The 15759-nt window shown below is 52.8% G+C and overlaps 1 protein-coding gene across 1 annotated transcript; it reads left to right on the top strand.

Annotated features, from left to right (window-relative positions):
- Positions 1-1383: 1383 nt before the first annotated feature.
- Positions 1384-14473, top strand: LOC119234192 (histone-lysine N-methyltransferase PRDM9). The gene is made up of 11 exons (XM_037496987.2): positions 1384-1457; positions 2122-2231; positions 2522-2645; positions 2906-3013; positions 5074-5123; positions 7703-7859; positions 8760-8861; positions 9062-9333; positions 9651-9718; positions 11329-11522; positions 12908-14473. The coding sequence occupies exons 2-11, from the start codon at positions 2166-2168 to the stop codon at positions 14149-14151; spliced, it is 2385 nt and encodes a 794-aa protein (XP_037352884.1). The 5' UTR covers positions 1384-1457; positions 2122-2165; the 3' UTR covers positions 14152-14473.
- Positions 14474-15759: the final 1286 nt, after the last annotated feature.

Below are 15759 nucleotides of genomic sequence, written 5' to 3'. Positions count from 1 at the left end.
GTGCATGGAGAAATAAAAGATGCATGGAGAAATGAGGGGGGGGGCAATGCAGGGGCTCACAACTGGGAACAGTTACACGGCCATAAATTGGATAATGTGGAAGGAATGGATACATTTTAAGAACAACAATGTCTACCCAGAATGAAGCAGGACGAAATGGAAAGCTTCGACAGACGACAACTACCGAAATAGAAAATGTAATAAACCCCCCACTCTCCCCCCAACACAGGCCGAACTACGTGGGTTTGCGGGGGAATTCTACCGAACCTGAAGGCGTGTGTGTGTCCCTGTTCCACTCTCACTCTCGCCCAGAGCGGAGGAAGCGAGGCTGCGTCCTCAGCTCCCAGCTGCCCACATCACGCTCGCGCCAGACCAGACAAGGGCACTGCACGGAGAGACGAGGCCGCGCCATCATCTCTAGTAAATGCAGGCGAGAGATTCCTTAAGTGACCGGCAAACCAGTCCCCGCGCACAGCGACGGGACCCGGCGTCACCCGGCGGTTCGCCCCGCAGACGCGAGGCCGACGTGACGCGCCCGGCCCTCGGCCGAGACGGGCGACACCAGGGGCGGTCACGCTGCGGCCCCTGCGCGGACCTCCCCGCCCTCCCCTCTGGGCGGCAGCCCCGCGGCCCCTGCCGACGCGAGGCTGGAGGGACAGGCCGGAGCCCGCACGTCGGCCCCGCGCATCTGCGGAGGGACCGCGGCCTGCGGCGGCCTCGGGGGACGAGCCCAGGACTGAGCTTCCTCGCGCGGGCCGGGCGGGGCGGATGGGGCCGCAGCCCTAGGGTCGCCGCAGACTGTCTGGTCTCCGGACCCGCAGCCCGACGCCAGGCCCGAGGGGACGGCAGCAGGAAGCTGCAGACACCGCAAACATCTCCAACAAAATGGCTGGTAGGGGCGCCCCTCGAGATGGGCACCCCACGCCCCTCGAGCCCACCTGGAGACCTGGAAGCGGGAGCGCGGGTGGAGAGGCAGCCCCGCCCCCGGGATGGGACCCGCCCCCAGGATAGGCGCAGTCCCGCCTACGCCCCGCCCACTCCCCCGCCCGGCCCCCGGGACGGCCCCGCCCATGCCACCTCCCACCACCAGAATGGGACCCGCCCCCAGTTTGGGCCACGCCCATGGGCCACGCCTCCTGGCTGGGCCCTGATCCCCCCAGTGCTAGGCCCTGCCCCGCCCCGCCCCGCCCCTAGTTGGGCCCCGCGATGCCTCTCCCCAGCCCCGGCTAGGCCCCGCCCCCAGACCGATCCCGACAGCCCATTGGCGGGCAGCGCCGTCGGGCTCTGGCGGCGCTGACTGGCTGAGGCGCCGCGGCGGCGGCAGCGCCTGAGGTGGGCGTAGCCGGGAGGGAGCAGCCGCGTGGTGGGCGGCAGCCCTGCAGAGCCGGAGGCACCAGCCGGGTCCCAAGGGTGCTGCAACCTCGCTCGCTAAGCCGCAGGAATCCCGAAGTTCCTCAGTGAGGCCCCGCAGCCCCCGGCCCAGACCCCAAGGCCTGTAACGGGCCCCTTCAGCCTGAGGCACCGCTGGACACCCCACCTGAGGAGCCCCAAACACATCAGCCCCTGAGAGACCAAGTTCCCGCCTCAGACCCCGAAACCCTCAGGCTCGCACTGACCCGTCGCCCCGCCCTGCCGGCCTCGTGTCACCCCAGGAGACTCCGAAACCCTTGAACTGAGATCCCGCAGCGTGAGATCCTGGGACCTCATTTCCCTCAGCCTGAGGGAACCCTAAACCCTCTCAGCCTGGGACCCCACTGTCGTCAGGGGGTCTCAGCCCCTCTTAGAGGCCGAGCCCGCTCTGACGCGCAGACTTTCCGGCAGCCCCTGCAGAGCCCCAGCCCAGGCGGCGTCCGCGCCCCCTTGGCCAGCCGCGCCGCCCAGCTCCAGGGCCGGGGCGCCCGGGTCCGGCGCCGCTGGGGTCTCCCGCAGACAGGCCGCGCGGCACGGCAGGCCCTCGGGCTGGCGTCCGGGCGCCCCAGGCCTCTGCCCGCCTCAGGCCTCTGCCCCCGTGCACTGGGCCCCTCGGGGCCCCTCGGCGCCCCGTGCGTCCCGCCTTCCTGTCCCCGGCGCCCTCCCGAAAGGACGACTGACCTGGCTTCGCCCTTCTCGGCCCTCCTGCAGGTTTCCTGCCGCGGGCTTGGGGCGCCCAGGGACTCTCGCCAGCCATGAGCCCCTCCTGGCCCCGGGAGGAGAGCCCCAAGGGAGACACAGGCGGACGCCGAGGGGCGCCGGTGAGCAGTGGGGCCGCTGCGGGCAGCGCCGGCAGGGGCGGGCAGGGGGCTGGTGACAGAAGCACCTGGAAGCCCAGTGGCGGGAGCTGGCGGGGACCCCCGAGTGATCGCAGAATGGGAGCGGGCGGGCCTGGGACCCCAGCGCCGCGCCCTGTGCCAGGGACAGAAAATGGGCAGCGCTGGCACAGAGCCCGGGGAGGAAGATCTTTCCAGAGCACAGCGCACAGCCAGCACACGGAAGTCAGGCCACACTGACCCGCACAGCGCGCGCTGAGATGTGCTCCCCTCAGGCCAAGGACTCGTTCAGAGACATCGCCAGGTACTTCTCCAAGGAGGAGTGGACCGCCATGGGGGACTGGGAGAAACGGCGCTATCGCAACGTGAAGAGGAACTACCAGACGCTGATCAGTATAGGTAACGCGAAGTGCAGCGCTCAGAGGAGCTGGGGGCGTGAGGCGGTGGAATAGCTGGTCGCATATTAATTGGCACCCTCCCAAGGGGCTCCACCTGTCCACGCGTGGCCACAAATCTGGAGGCAACTGTGGTGCATGCTCTCAGAGCCCGCTGGCTGGCAGAGCAGCCCGCACACCTCGCTTGCTCCACTCTCCCAGCCCACCTGCCTCTGTCCCTCTTCCAGCTCTTCCCTTTTCCAGCAAAGATTTGCTTCTTCGCAGGTCTCAGAGCCCCTCGGCCAGCTTTCATGTGCCACCGCAGGCTGGCCATCAAACCCAAGGGAGAGGACAGCGAGGATTCCGACGAAGAGTGGACACCACGGCGGCAAGGTGAGAAGGCACCTGGAGAATGTAGCGCATCCCCCTGAACCCAACCTGGGTCCGGGTGCAGCTGCATCTCAGGAGGTAACCAAGGAAACAGTGATTCCTCAAGAACAGAAATGTTCAGTTCTTTCGCTGTGTGAAATAAAATGCGAAACACAGCAAGAGGCTTCTCATGTAAAGGTTTAAAGGGCTTAAAATTCTTTTTAGATACATTGTTAAGCAGTAAACCCTGAACCTATAAAGTATAAAACCCAAAGCTGGTAAATACCAAATTAAGAATAGTAATCAGAAAGAGAAAGAGAAAGGGCTGGCAAGTGGCTTTGCTGTCTCTTGGCTTGTTTTTTTTTTTGACTTTTTTTCTAATTGGAAATAAAAATTAAAATATCTGAAGCCATTGTGGAAGAATGTTGAGATCAGATTAAATGGTACTGAAAGTATAGGTTTCCCAGGATAATTTTCCATACTTTCCTATTAGTTTAACAAGTTAAAGATTATTTTTGCTAAACGTTGTTAATTAATAAAAGGACAATTAAAGAAACCCTACACTTAAATTGCTGAAGAGCTTTCTGACACTAATTTCATCATATTTTAACTACTGAATTAAATATCTTAGAAAAGGAAATGATTAACACAGTCTGTAATGATAATTTATGTGTGTATATTTAAATCACAACACATTTTCATACCCCAAAATGAACCTGATTCTTTGATTTGATTTTGGGAACACATTTGAGAGAGCTACTAAGTCTCCCTGATCTCTCCTATATCCGTGGCCAGAAACACCGTTGAGTAAATGAAACACAATCATTTTAAAATAATTTAAGTTAGGGGCTAACTTGCTCTTGTGCTGTTTAGACAGGAGACTTTAAAGGAATCAACCTGCATAAACTGGAGAAAGCAACTTAGATTAGGATTTCCACATCTATGGATTTTTGATACCTCAGGCTCTTAAAAGTAGTGTAAATCTGAAAACTCAACAGGTGACTATCCCCAAAGGTTTTGATATGAAAAGAGTCCATAGAGAATGTATACCCCATGGTTTCCAGACACCTACACATCTTCATCTGGGCTCATTTAAAACCTCCACCACTGAGGCCTGAGTTCCATTCCCGGCCAAGGAGCTGACCCACAGGGTGCAGCAGACCTCTCCTGTCTCTCTGCTACTCCCCTCAGCAGTGGATTTCAGTGGATTTTCTTGTTCTGCTCCCCACTCTGTCTCTGGTGAGTCCTCTTACCCCCTTGCACCTCAGGTCTACATCCCAGTTCTTCTATGCATAAGTAAATAAATATAAAAGAAATAACTCCAACCCAGTAAATTTTTTGTGTAAAGAAAAAAAGCACCTAACAAATTTATCTTCTTAACAATTTTTAAGTGCACAGTGCATATTTTAACTATATGCACATTATTGTCTAATGGCTCTCTAGAACATTTTCTCATCTTGCATGAACACAACTCTAAGCCCATTGAACAGCAGCTCCAGTTCCTCCTCACCCTTTACGTGGCAACCACCATGCTATTTACTCTTTCCATGAACTTGATTAATTAGATAGCTCCTATGAATGGAATCAAGCAGCATTTGTCTTTTGTGAATGGTTGTCACTATGTCATATCAACAAGATCCATTGATGTTGTAGCATATGACAGGATTTTCTTCTTTTGTAAGACTTAATAATATTCCATTTTATGTATAGACCACATTTTCATTATCTAGCCATCCATTGATAGATATTTAGGTTGTTTCCACGGCTTGCATATTGTGAATAATGCAGCAATGACCATGGGTTTATAAATATTTACTTAAACTGCTATTTCAATAGTTCTGGACCTATATCCAGGAGTGGAATGCCAGATCACATGACAGTTCTGTTTTTAAATTTTTGAGGAAACTCCTGCTGTGTCCATAGCTGCTGCCCCATTTCACATTTCCACCCACAGTGCGTAGGGTTCCAACTTCTCCACATCTGTATTCATTACTCTCTGGTTCAGAATTGTGTGTCCCTAATGAGAATCTCCAGAGTTTGAAAACATTCACCAACCAAAATACTGATTTCTCATCACCTTCTAGTCAAACATCCGTGGGTGGCCTTCCAAGTAGAACAGAGTAAACGCCAGAAGGTGAGTATTTCCCAAATCCTGTTGACCAGTCTTCCACATGGATCTGAACACAGGTAAGTGCATGAGAATGCACAGAGAACCCTAGGAAATGCTCACCTCCTTGTCTGACACAAGAAACAATACCATCATTCAGCAGATGATCAGGACAGCAACAATAGCAGCTAACTCTTGTTTCACTTTCATGATGTTTCAGACTTTATTATAGGCATTTTACATGAATAACCTCATTTAACTTCACCACAATCCTACATGGTACATCCCATGACTGTCATTATTTGTAGATGAGGAAATTTAGGCACAGAATTGACTGTGTCTGCGATCACAGTTACATTGGTTATGTAATCTAATCCAAAGTTCTTTCTCTAGACTACTTACAAGTTCATTACAGCTTATAAAGTTTGCATTGCATTATTCATCTATCATAACATCATACATCTACTGATGATTTCAACTTCAGTTCTTTTTTTTTTAATTTTTAAATACAGTACTTTTTTCTTACGTCATTGTTAAATTTTGGACAGTATCTCCCCTCAGGTATAGGCACCATAGTTCTCCCTCCACCAAAGCACCCAAAGTCCATCACCATATTCTCCTGTGCTCTTCCTCTCCCCTCACCCCATTTTCACTACTCCCCACCACCTCCCCCATCCCCTTCTCCTTCTGGATGATTCATATCTATGGTCAACTTTCAAGGTCTGTCTTCACCTGACCCTTTGTAAACCTCAGATCTTTTCTGCTGTGCTAAAACCAAAGATCCCTCTGACTGATGAGAGTTGATTACTATATGAGCAACCTGTATGGTGGATGATGTGTACCGTGGACAAGTGAAGGAGATAGGGTACCCACCCTCTGAGCACCCCACTCTACTGCGAGGAAGCAGCTCCCAGTCCTGAGGAGCTACAGATTTGATGTTGAGAAACAATAAGCGAGAAAACAACTTAAGGACTTTGTAGAGGTTACACACTGTACAATAGGAACTTTCCAACAGAAGTGATTTAAAACATTCGTTTCTGTCAGAGACTGTAACAGCTGCTTTCTCAGCGATCTAATCAGGAAAGTCCAAGTTTTTGGAGTCTTTTGTTAACCTGCTTTCTCCCTGGGCAAGCTCTTGGAAAGCCTGGTCCATACATGATTCTTCTCAGAAGACGTAGGCCCAGCTGAGGGCACCCAGGGGAACCCCATGTTTTCTGCATGAGCAACTCCACATTCACAAGTCCAACTAGAAGTAAGTGGGGGGGTCAAAGAATGCTGACGATAGTATCTTCAGGGAAGATTTCAAACACAGGTGGTTTTGGGGGTGGTCTGAAAGCAGGACTGTAATCTCACAGTCATGCCTTGTTAATGGCTCACAAAACTCTTTGGGGAACACTGTTACATTTCTTGTCACTCTGATGTTAATAATTATCCCATATGGGACTGCCTGGTGGTACAAGGGATTAAGATGCAACCTATAAAGCTATTCACAGCCACTGCAGCACAAGTTCAATCCCCAGCCAGGGAGCTACCAACATGGCGCAGCAGACTTCTCCTGACTTGCCTGCTGCTCCCCTAAGCAGTGTATTTCAGTCAATCTGCCTGTTCTGTTCTGTTCCCCATTCTGGCTCCAGTGAATCCTCTTGCCCCCCCCACACCTCTGGCCTGTACTCCAGTTCTTGTATGTATAAATAAATAAATCTTAAAAAAAAAGAATTATCTCATATGCCAGTTTGCAGATCAGGAAACTAAAGAAAACTAAACAGTAGTATGGACTCACTCAAACAGGACTGACAGAAACCACCTCATCTAGGCACAAATATCCTTCCCCACATATGGCAACTTGCAGCTTTAGCATTATGTTCTTTATTGCCTGGATACATTTCCTGCCAATCATTTCTTTGTCCTCTTCCTAAGAGAGAAGGGTTTTATTTCTGTCACTACTCTGCTACCTCATTTTCCAGATATATCTGTTCCCATTTATCTACACTTTCTCTTTCACTAGGTTATAGACAACCCCCCTCTTTTTCTCTATGAGCCTTTTTTTTTTAACCATAACTTATCCCTTTGGCCCTCATGCCCTTCTTGCTCCCTCTTAACCTCAAAAACTTGCTTTGGGTTATCAATGTTCACAGCTTTTTAATTATTTCACTTCATCAGTATATCCACTTTGATCCTTATTTTACTCATATAAGTAACATTGTCCAATATTTGTCTTTATATTTCTGACTTGCTTTATTTTACCTAATCCTCTCAAGCTCCTTCCTATTTACCATAAAGGACACTCCTCTCTCTTTACACCTGCGTTGTGTTCTGTGTACTCCTTTCACAGACCTTGTTGATCGTCCAGGTAGTCTGCCCATGTACTCTCCTTTCCTCACTCACTTTTATGAAGAAATCTGAGAGAAAATGCCTTAATACATAGGGTTCAGCCCAGGATTCATTACCCACATAAGCTCTTTCTTTTACCTTTAGAATTCAGACTCCTTCATTATTTACAAGGGTTGTTGAGAACACAACAAAAGTCATCCATGTGAGAACACATCACAAGCCCTGACTGACTAAAGAAATGCACCTTGTCTTTTAATGTGACTCTCACATTATAGGGAATATCCAGATCTGCAGTAAGTAATGAATCTAGCTTGAAGGAAATGTTAGGAACATCAGCTTTGCTGAACACCAGTGGCTCAGAGCAGGCCCAGAGACCAGTGAAACTTCCTAAAGAAGCAATTACTTCTGGACAGCACTCTAGACGAAAACAGGGTAAGAGAAAAGAATTGGGGTTTCATCCCTCTGAGCCCTGTAGAAAGGTTAAGAATGAACTATGTGTGTGGAGTGGACTTTGGATGTGCCTGGGCTTAAGCTGAGCTAAGTTTAACTACCAAGTTTTTGGGGGGCCAAGGCAACCCTTGCAAATCCTCTGAGCTTCTAACTAATCTGTGGAGTGGAGGTAAGGACGCATAGCTCAAAAATTGTTTGAAAGTGTTAATTCAGATATAAGAGAATCGACACATGGGAGCTGCCAAGTAAATCCATGTGCAGTGCAAGGACTGTGCTTCCTGGTGTATGCCCAGGCCTTCGTGCAGTGCCCAGCCTGACATACCTTGATGATGCTCTCTCTCAATGAATAAATATGCAAGTGAGCCAATTTGGAAGTAGAAAGGTTGAAAGTTAACCCTGATAATGGGAAGAGTCAGATATTAAAATTGAATTTAGGTCCTCCCTGGTGGTGCAAGGGGTTAAGCACAGCACTATGAAGCAATCCGCAGCTTCTGCAGCACAAGTTTGATCCCCACTCAGCCAGGGAGCTACCCACAAGGTGCAGCAGACCTCTCCTGACTTGCCCACTGCTCCCCTCAGCAGTGTATTTCAGTTAGTCTGCCTGCTTTGTTCCCCACTCTGTGTCTGGTGAATCCTCTCACCCCCCACACCTCTGGCCTATACCCCAGTTCTTGTATGCATGAATAAATAAATCTTTAAAAAAATTGAATTTAGCACCTGAAGTCTGTGTGGGGTGATGCTTGCTCTGCACTAATGGTTAAAGGGGGGCAGAGTTTATGAACAGAAGATAACTTGGTCTAAGAAGATTTCACATGTCCTGACAAAGCAGAGACAAACACTCCAGACGCGCCAACCTCACTCATCTATTCTTTTCTACCTCAGAGCTGAGGAGAAAGAAGCCTGACGTGAAGATGTACTCACTACGAGAGAGAAAGAACCACACATACCAAGAGGTCAGCGAGCCCCAGGATGACGACTACCTCTGTAAGTCACCCCAGCCATTCATAGGGAAGGCTGCCATGTCTGTCCAATGACTCCATTTCATCAGTTGGCCCCAAACCACCCGCTTCCTCTAGAGACGCAGAGGGCAGGACAGAAGCCACAGTGAGGGTGCAGGGTTCTTCCTGGGGTGCTTCACAGCCGGTGCATACTCTAACTTGCAACCCTGTTGCTCTTGCCTCCAGTTTGTGAGAACTGTCAGAACTTCTTCATTGACAGCTGTGCTGCCCACGGGTTCCCTACATTCATCAAAGACAATGAGGTAGACAAGGGGCATCCTGACCGCTCAGCCCTCACCCTGCCCCCAGGGCTGAGGATTGGGCCTTCGAGCATCCCAGAGGCTGGGCTGGGAGTCTGGAACGAAGCCTCTGACCTGCCGCTAGGCCTGCACTTTGGCCCCTATGAGGGCCAAATAACAGAAGATGAAGAGGCGGCCAACAGCGGATACTCCTGGCTGGTGAGAGCCACATGCTTCCTGGGGTGACAGGTCTCACCTTCTCCAGGCTGGGCCAGGTGGGGAGGACAGGGGCTCTGAGTGCTACATGCACTTCGCCTGAACACAAGCTCTGTGTGTGATCGGGGGTGGGTGAGACCGTAGGGAAGACGGGGGTGATTGCTGGCTTCAGGGCCACTAAAAGATGAGAGGTGGAGAAGATGACCAAGGGGCTCACCCATGCCCACAGCAGAGGCCAAGTCCATGCAAGCGAAAGCAGTGATGGCAGAAGGAAATCATTTCTGAACAAAAGCACCTTAATTTCTCTTTCTAAAACGCAGATCACCAAAGGGAGAAACTGCTACGAGTACGTGAATGGAGAAGACAAGTCTTGGGCCAACTGGATGAGGTAAAGCTGCTGGGCCTCTGAGTCCCAGAAAGGAAGCATCTCCACAGCCTTTCCATTCTCTTCCATACCCCACTGTGGTCTCCTCCAAGCCTCTGCTCCTCCCTCTTTTCCATACAATGCTCTTTTTTTAAAAGATTTATTTATTCATGCATAACTGTGGTACAGGCCAGAGGTGTGGGGGTAATAGGATTCACCAGAGACAGAGTGGGGAACAGAACAGGCAGATTGACTGAAATACACTGCTGAGGGAAGCAGCAGGGTGACAGGAGAGGTCTGTCGTGCCATGTGGGTCACCTCCCTGGCTGGGGATCAAATTCGTGCTGCAGTGGCTGCAGACAGTTTCATAGGTTGCATTTCAACCCCTTGCACCACCAGGGAGGACCCACAATGCTCTTGTATTTTAAGACACATGGGGGAGAGGGATGAAAAAGATACTGTATGTCCTCAAAACATGAATCTCTATACTAGACAAAATGTGGGCACTTGACAAAAAAAATGAGGAGCTTAAATTGGGCAGAGAGGGCTTCCCCGGTGGCACAGCGGTTGAGCGCTGGGTTGCGAAGCTGCCCGCGGTCTCTGCAGTGCCGGTTGGATCCCTGGCTGCTCCCCGGCCACCGGAGGAGGGCCCCACATGGCGCACAGACCTCTCCTGCCGCCCGCTGCTCCCCTCAGCAGTGTACTTCGGTCCTTCTGCCTGCTCTGCTCCCAGCTCTGGCTCTGGTGAATTCTCTCACCCTCCCGCGCTTCTGACTGTACCCAGTGCTTGTATAAATAAATAAATAAAATAAATCTTAAAAAAATAAAAAATAAAAATAAATTGGGCAGAGACAGGGGATCCCACCCACTCAGCATGGGGTGCATCCTGCACTCCAATGGTCACACGCCCTGGTGTCTGGGGACCTCACTGCAGACAGACAGTAAACAGTCTAGGGATTATAAGTATAATTTCCCTGTATCTTGAGCTGTGCACACGCACCCAGCCTGGACTGGGACCTCTGTCTCTGGCCGTGAGCTGGCACTGGGCTCTGAGGCTGGGGTGGGCAGCAGTCTGGCCGTGGCCTCTGTATTTAGAGGCTCAGCCTCCCTCCATGCGGGGGCTCCCCTTTTATCAGGGGACATAGAAAGTGAATAAACTAGAGTTGCTCCATGTTATGATGCTAAGACAAAGAGCCCTCCAGATTTCTGGGAGAACCTGGGGTGAAGGGCCCTCAGATAAAGCATGGAGAGAATGGAAAAAGGTCCCTTGAAGACGGCGGCAGGGGTGCTGACTCTGAGAGGCCTGTTAACTGAAGCACGCAGCCAACCAGACCACGCTTTGGGCCATGAACCAGAATCCAGGGCAGGAAAGGGCTCAGCATCAAGGAGGCCAGCCTGGAGTGGGCTTTGCCAGTGGTCACCTGGCAGGGGACACAGCAGCCACGGGGCCATGGTGAGCAGCACTGAAGTGGGGGGGTGTCACGTCCCTTGTGAGGGGGACTTAGGCATGACCAGAAGTTACCCTGAGGGGGGCTCATCGCAACAGAGGCTTGATCAACAGGACAGAAGTGATGTGGGTCTTGTGCCTGGGGACTTACTTCCTGGCTTTCTTCGCCATTGCCCCCTCAACCCAGGTATGTGAACTGTGCCAGGGACGAGGAGGAGCAGAACCTGGTGGCCTTTCAGTACCACCGGCAGATATTCTACCGCACCTGCCAGGTGGTCAGGCCGGGCCACGAGCTGCTGGTCTGGTATGGCGACGAGTACGGCCAGGAGCTGGGCATCAAGTGGGGCAGCAAGTGGAAGAGAGCACATGCGACTGAGAGAGGTGGGTGCTGCTGTCCCCAAGCCCTCCAGGGAGGCTGGTGGGCTGGCTCCGAAATAAAATTCAGTCAGTAAGATTTCACATCAGATGCTTCAGAAATTAAGAATTGGGTTCCTATTGCCTCTTGGGAATAATTGTTACATTCTATTTTTTGTTCTGACTTTTTATACTCCATGCACAAGATACACAACAGCATAGATGCTGCGGGTCAGGCAGTCCCCCCAGCAAGCTCACCGAGGCCATCTGCCTGTGGCTGAGCCCTCACCCCAGCTCCCCCCTGCCAATGTGGGCTCCTGCCGTGCCAGACAGGGATGCAGGGACTGGAGCCCCAGACAGACAGGCTGTGGCAGCGCCATCCTGAGCGCTGATGGTGACACCCCCACCGCAGCTGCCAGTGTTGGGGCCAGCCTTGGGAATCCAGGCTGTGGCACTGCGGGAAGGCCGCTCAGCAATAGCTGGCAGAGGCTCCCAGAGGGAGAGCTAGTGGGGCAGTTGAGGAGGCAGGCTGGGTGTCTAGGGAGGCTTAGCCACCACTCAGGTAGGGGAGCACCAAGGAAGAGGGAGTTGGGAAAACACATGTAGCTTAGGGCTCCCAGCCACACTGGGGCTTTTCCAGAGCTAGCGGGAGCGACCGTGTCATTCTCAGCCGCACAGCGGTATGTTGTGCTCTAAGATGACAGTCGGTTTTGGAGAATGCACTGCAGGGCAATCCCCTAGGCCACTTCACCCCTCAGGGCCAGAGGACGGGGATGGCTGAGGCAGGCGGGCCAGGCCAGAGAAGTAAGGCTGTGCGTAGACTTTGGAACAGGACTTCCAGTGTTTTAAAACGGGTTAAGACAGAATGAAATAAATCAAATATGAATCTCAGGGGTAAGGCTGGAAGAAGGGAACATTTTCATTTGCTGGTTTGTAGGAAAGAGGAGCCTTCAATCAGCTGGGCCTGGGCCACACTGTCTGTGTTCATAGAGCTCTGGGCTGAGCCGCTGCTACACTCCCAGGTCCTCTCCCCTCATAAGGTGCCACAGCAGGCGCAGCTGGGTGCTCTGGTGTGCTGGTACTTCCCCGTGGAATAAAGCAGCTGCAGCTCCATGTCAGAGACATGGGAGCGCTGGTATGAGGGGATCCCCGCAGCCCCCTGTATGTAAGGATCAGAGCTATCTGATGCCACATGCAGGGCCCTGGCCTGGATGATATGTAAACAAGGCCTTCGATGGGGGCTTTCTGGACTTTGAAGATTTAGTGAGTAAACAAGGAATGGAAAAATAGACCATAAGGAAACACTTGGTAGGAGACAAAGCTTCAGAATAACCGGGGGCTCTTCAGGAGACCAGGCCTATGGCCCAGGTGACCCTGTCAACATGTATCTCAGCAAACACTTCCTCTTTCAGCAGAACCAAAGCCAGGGATCCATCCATGTCCCTCCTGCTCGCTGGCCTTTTCCACTGAGAAATTCCTCAACCAACATGTGCAACACCATGATCCTGCCCAGATCTTCCCAGCAACATCTGTGAGAAAACACTTCCCATCAGTGGATCCCTGCCCTGGTCGTCAGAATCAGCAGCAGCCACATTCTGATCCCCACAGCAGGAATGACAAACTTGAAAGTCAAGAGGTCAAAGAAAGACCCAAACCTTTGCTTAAAAGGATAGGGCAGAAGAACGTTTCAAAGGCCTTTTCCAACCTGCCAATAGAGCAAAAGTGGAGCTCTAGGGAGCGTGAGAGAGTGATGGAGGAAGAGCCAAGCACAGGCCAGAAAGAGAATCCAAAGGACACAGGCAAATTATTCACTGGGGTAGGACTGTCAATAACTACAACAGGCAAGTATGGAGGGAGTGAGCAAGGCATCCATGATCAGTCACACCTCAGCACACACCAGAGGACACACACAGGGGAGAAGCCCTATGTCTGCAGGGAGTGTGGGCGAGGCTTCAGTCAGAAGTCACTCCTCATCAGACACCAGAGGACACACACAGGGGAGAAGCCCTATGTCTGCAGGGAGTGTGGGCGAGGCTTCAGTCGTAAGTCACTCCTCATCACACACCAGAGGACACACACAGGGGAGAAGCCCTATGTCTGCAGGGAGTGTGGGCGAGGCTTCAGTCGTAAGTCACTCCTCATCAGACACCAGAGGACACACACAGGGGAGAAGCCCTATGTCTGCAGGGAGTGTGGGCGAGGCTTCAGTCAGAAGTCACACCTCATCACACACCAGAGGACACACACAGGGGAGAAGCCCTATGTCTGCAGGGAGTGTGGGCGAGGCTTCAGTCGTAAGTCACACCTCATCACACACCAGAGGACACACACAGGGGAGAAGCCCTATGTCTGCAGGGAGTGTGGGCGAGGCTTCAGTCGTAAGTCACTCCTCATCACACACCAGAGGACACACACAGGGGAGAAGCCCTATGTCTGCAGGGAGTGTGGGCGAGGCTTCAGTCGTAAGTCACTCCTCATCAGACACCAGAGGACACACACAGGGGAGAAGCCCTATGTCTGCAGGGAGTGTGGGCGAGGCTTCAGTCAGAAGTCACACCTCATCAGACACCAGAGGACACACACAGGGGAGAAGCCCTATGTCTGCAGGGAGTGTGGGCGAGGCTTCAGTCAGAAGTCACACCTCATCAGACACTAGAGGACACACAGAGGAGAAGCCCTGCGTCTGTAGCAGGGTGAGTTGGTCATACCCTTGAATCATATCTGAGCAGCCACAGAGGACAAATGCAGCCGCCACACATTCTGCACTTCCTCTGGGGTTGGGGGTGGGGGCTTCAGAGGAAGTCTACTGACCTGTCCACTCCCCAAGAGCTTAGTGGGGTCAGAAACCATCTAAACAACCCTCCACTCAAGACAAGAGATGAGGACAGACAGGTACTTGAGTGGCATAGCCGTCAATCCCCTCCATGGTTTTGTCTGTTTTGTTGCCTTTGCTCTATTAAATTTTGTCTCCATACAAATCTGACCCAGGTCACATACCTCATTGGTCCTTGAAAGCAGAGGTGTCAGGAGGGCCACGGAGAACTCACTCTTACCCAGGCCTCCACACAAACGCAACCTCTGGCAAGGTATATATCTGGAATCAGACCAAGTAGGTAACTGGAGAATCGATTCTTGGGCCCAGGGAGAGCAATCCAGGACTTGAGACTCATGGGGAAAGGAACGTCCCTGTCCACATGGAAGAGTGGCCTTTTCTCTTAAAAGAGCCCTTCTCTCTGCCAAAACCCTGCTCCCTCCTTCTGGCCTCAGGGCTCACAGCCAAGGGCCTCTGCCTCCAACTGTCCAGGCTTGAGGACCATAGCCAGCAGTGGACTGAGCTGACAAAAAGGTAGGGGGTCCCGAAAGGGGGTTCAGGCCACCCCGAGTCCTGGCCTGCAGGGCAGAGGTGAGGGGCCTGGGGCAAACAAGGATTTCTGGCTGTGAGGCTGGGCTGGGCTGACCACTGCCCGTGGCCCCTGGAGCCCATTTCATCAGGGCTGGGTGGGGCGGGCAGTGAAGGCCAGGCCTGGAGTCTTGTCTCTGAGTCTCAAGCAGAGGACCAAGCTTGGGACCATGTGCCAGGCGGCCCAGAGCACCCATTCTGCTCCTCGCCATTGCCCAACACACCTGCCAGCCTTGCAGCACCCCCACAGGCCTGGCCGCCCTGCCAGCCCCAAATTTACCCCCACAGGCCCAGCCACCCCTTCCAGCCCTGCAGTCACCCCCACAGGCCCAGCGGCCCCAGCCAGCCCCGCAGTCACCCCACAGGCCCCGCCACCCCAGCATCCCTGTCCCTCCTCTTGGAGGGGGCAGTTCCCTCTGCCTGTACAGGTGGGGCTGGAACCCAAGGCCCGCAGAATGTGGGGTTAGGGACCACCCCACCCATGGCCGCTGCCCTTAGCCCCGTGGACAGATGCATATAAAGGACTTGGTCCGTATGGGGTACGGCCACAGGCCCACTCCCTGGGGAGCCCCTAGAGCACACCAACAGAGCTGGCTGTGGACTGAGTGCAGCACGCGGGCCAGGAAACTGGCACTGAGGCCGCCAGACAGTGGACCCCAACACTCTGCTTTCAGAGTCTGCACAGGTGCTGGGCCACATCTGGGCAGCAGGGCAAGCACAGAGTCCTACTGCATGGGGCAGCTGGGCTGTGCTGCCCCTCCCGGCTGGGCCTTGATGGACCCTAGCAGGGACCAGCCACCATGGAGCCTCTTGCCCAGCACCTGTCCTCTTCCCCAGCTACACCCACCTGGACAGCCACTGCCC

Source organism: Talpa occidentalis, unplaced genomic scaffold (genome assembly GCF_014898055.3).
Source record: "Talpa occidentalis isolate TD23 unplaced genomic scaffold, MPIMG_talOcc4v2.1 talOcc4.8, whole genome shotgun sequence".
Lineage (NCBI taxonomy): Eukaryota > Metazoa > Chordata > Mammalia > Eulipotyphla > Talpidae > Talpa > Talpa occidentalis.
This window is presented reverse-complemented; position numbering and strand designations above follow the sequence as displayed.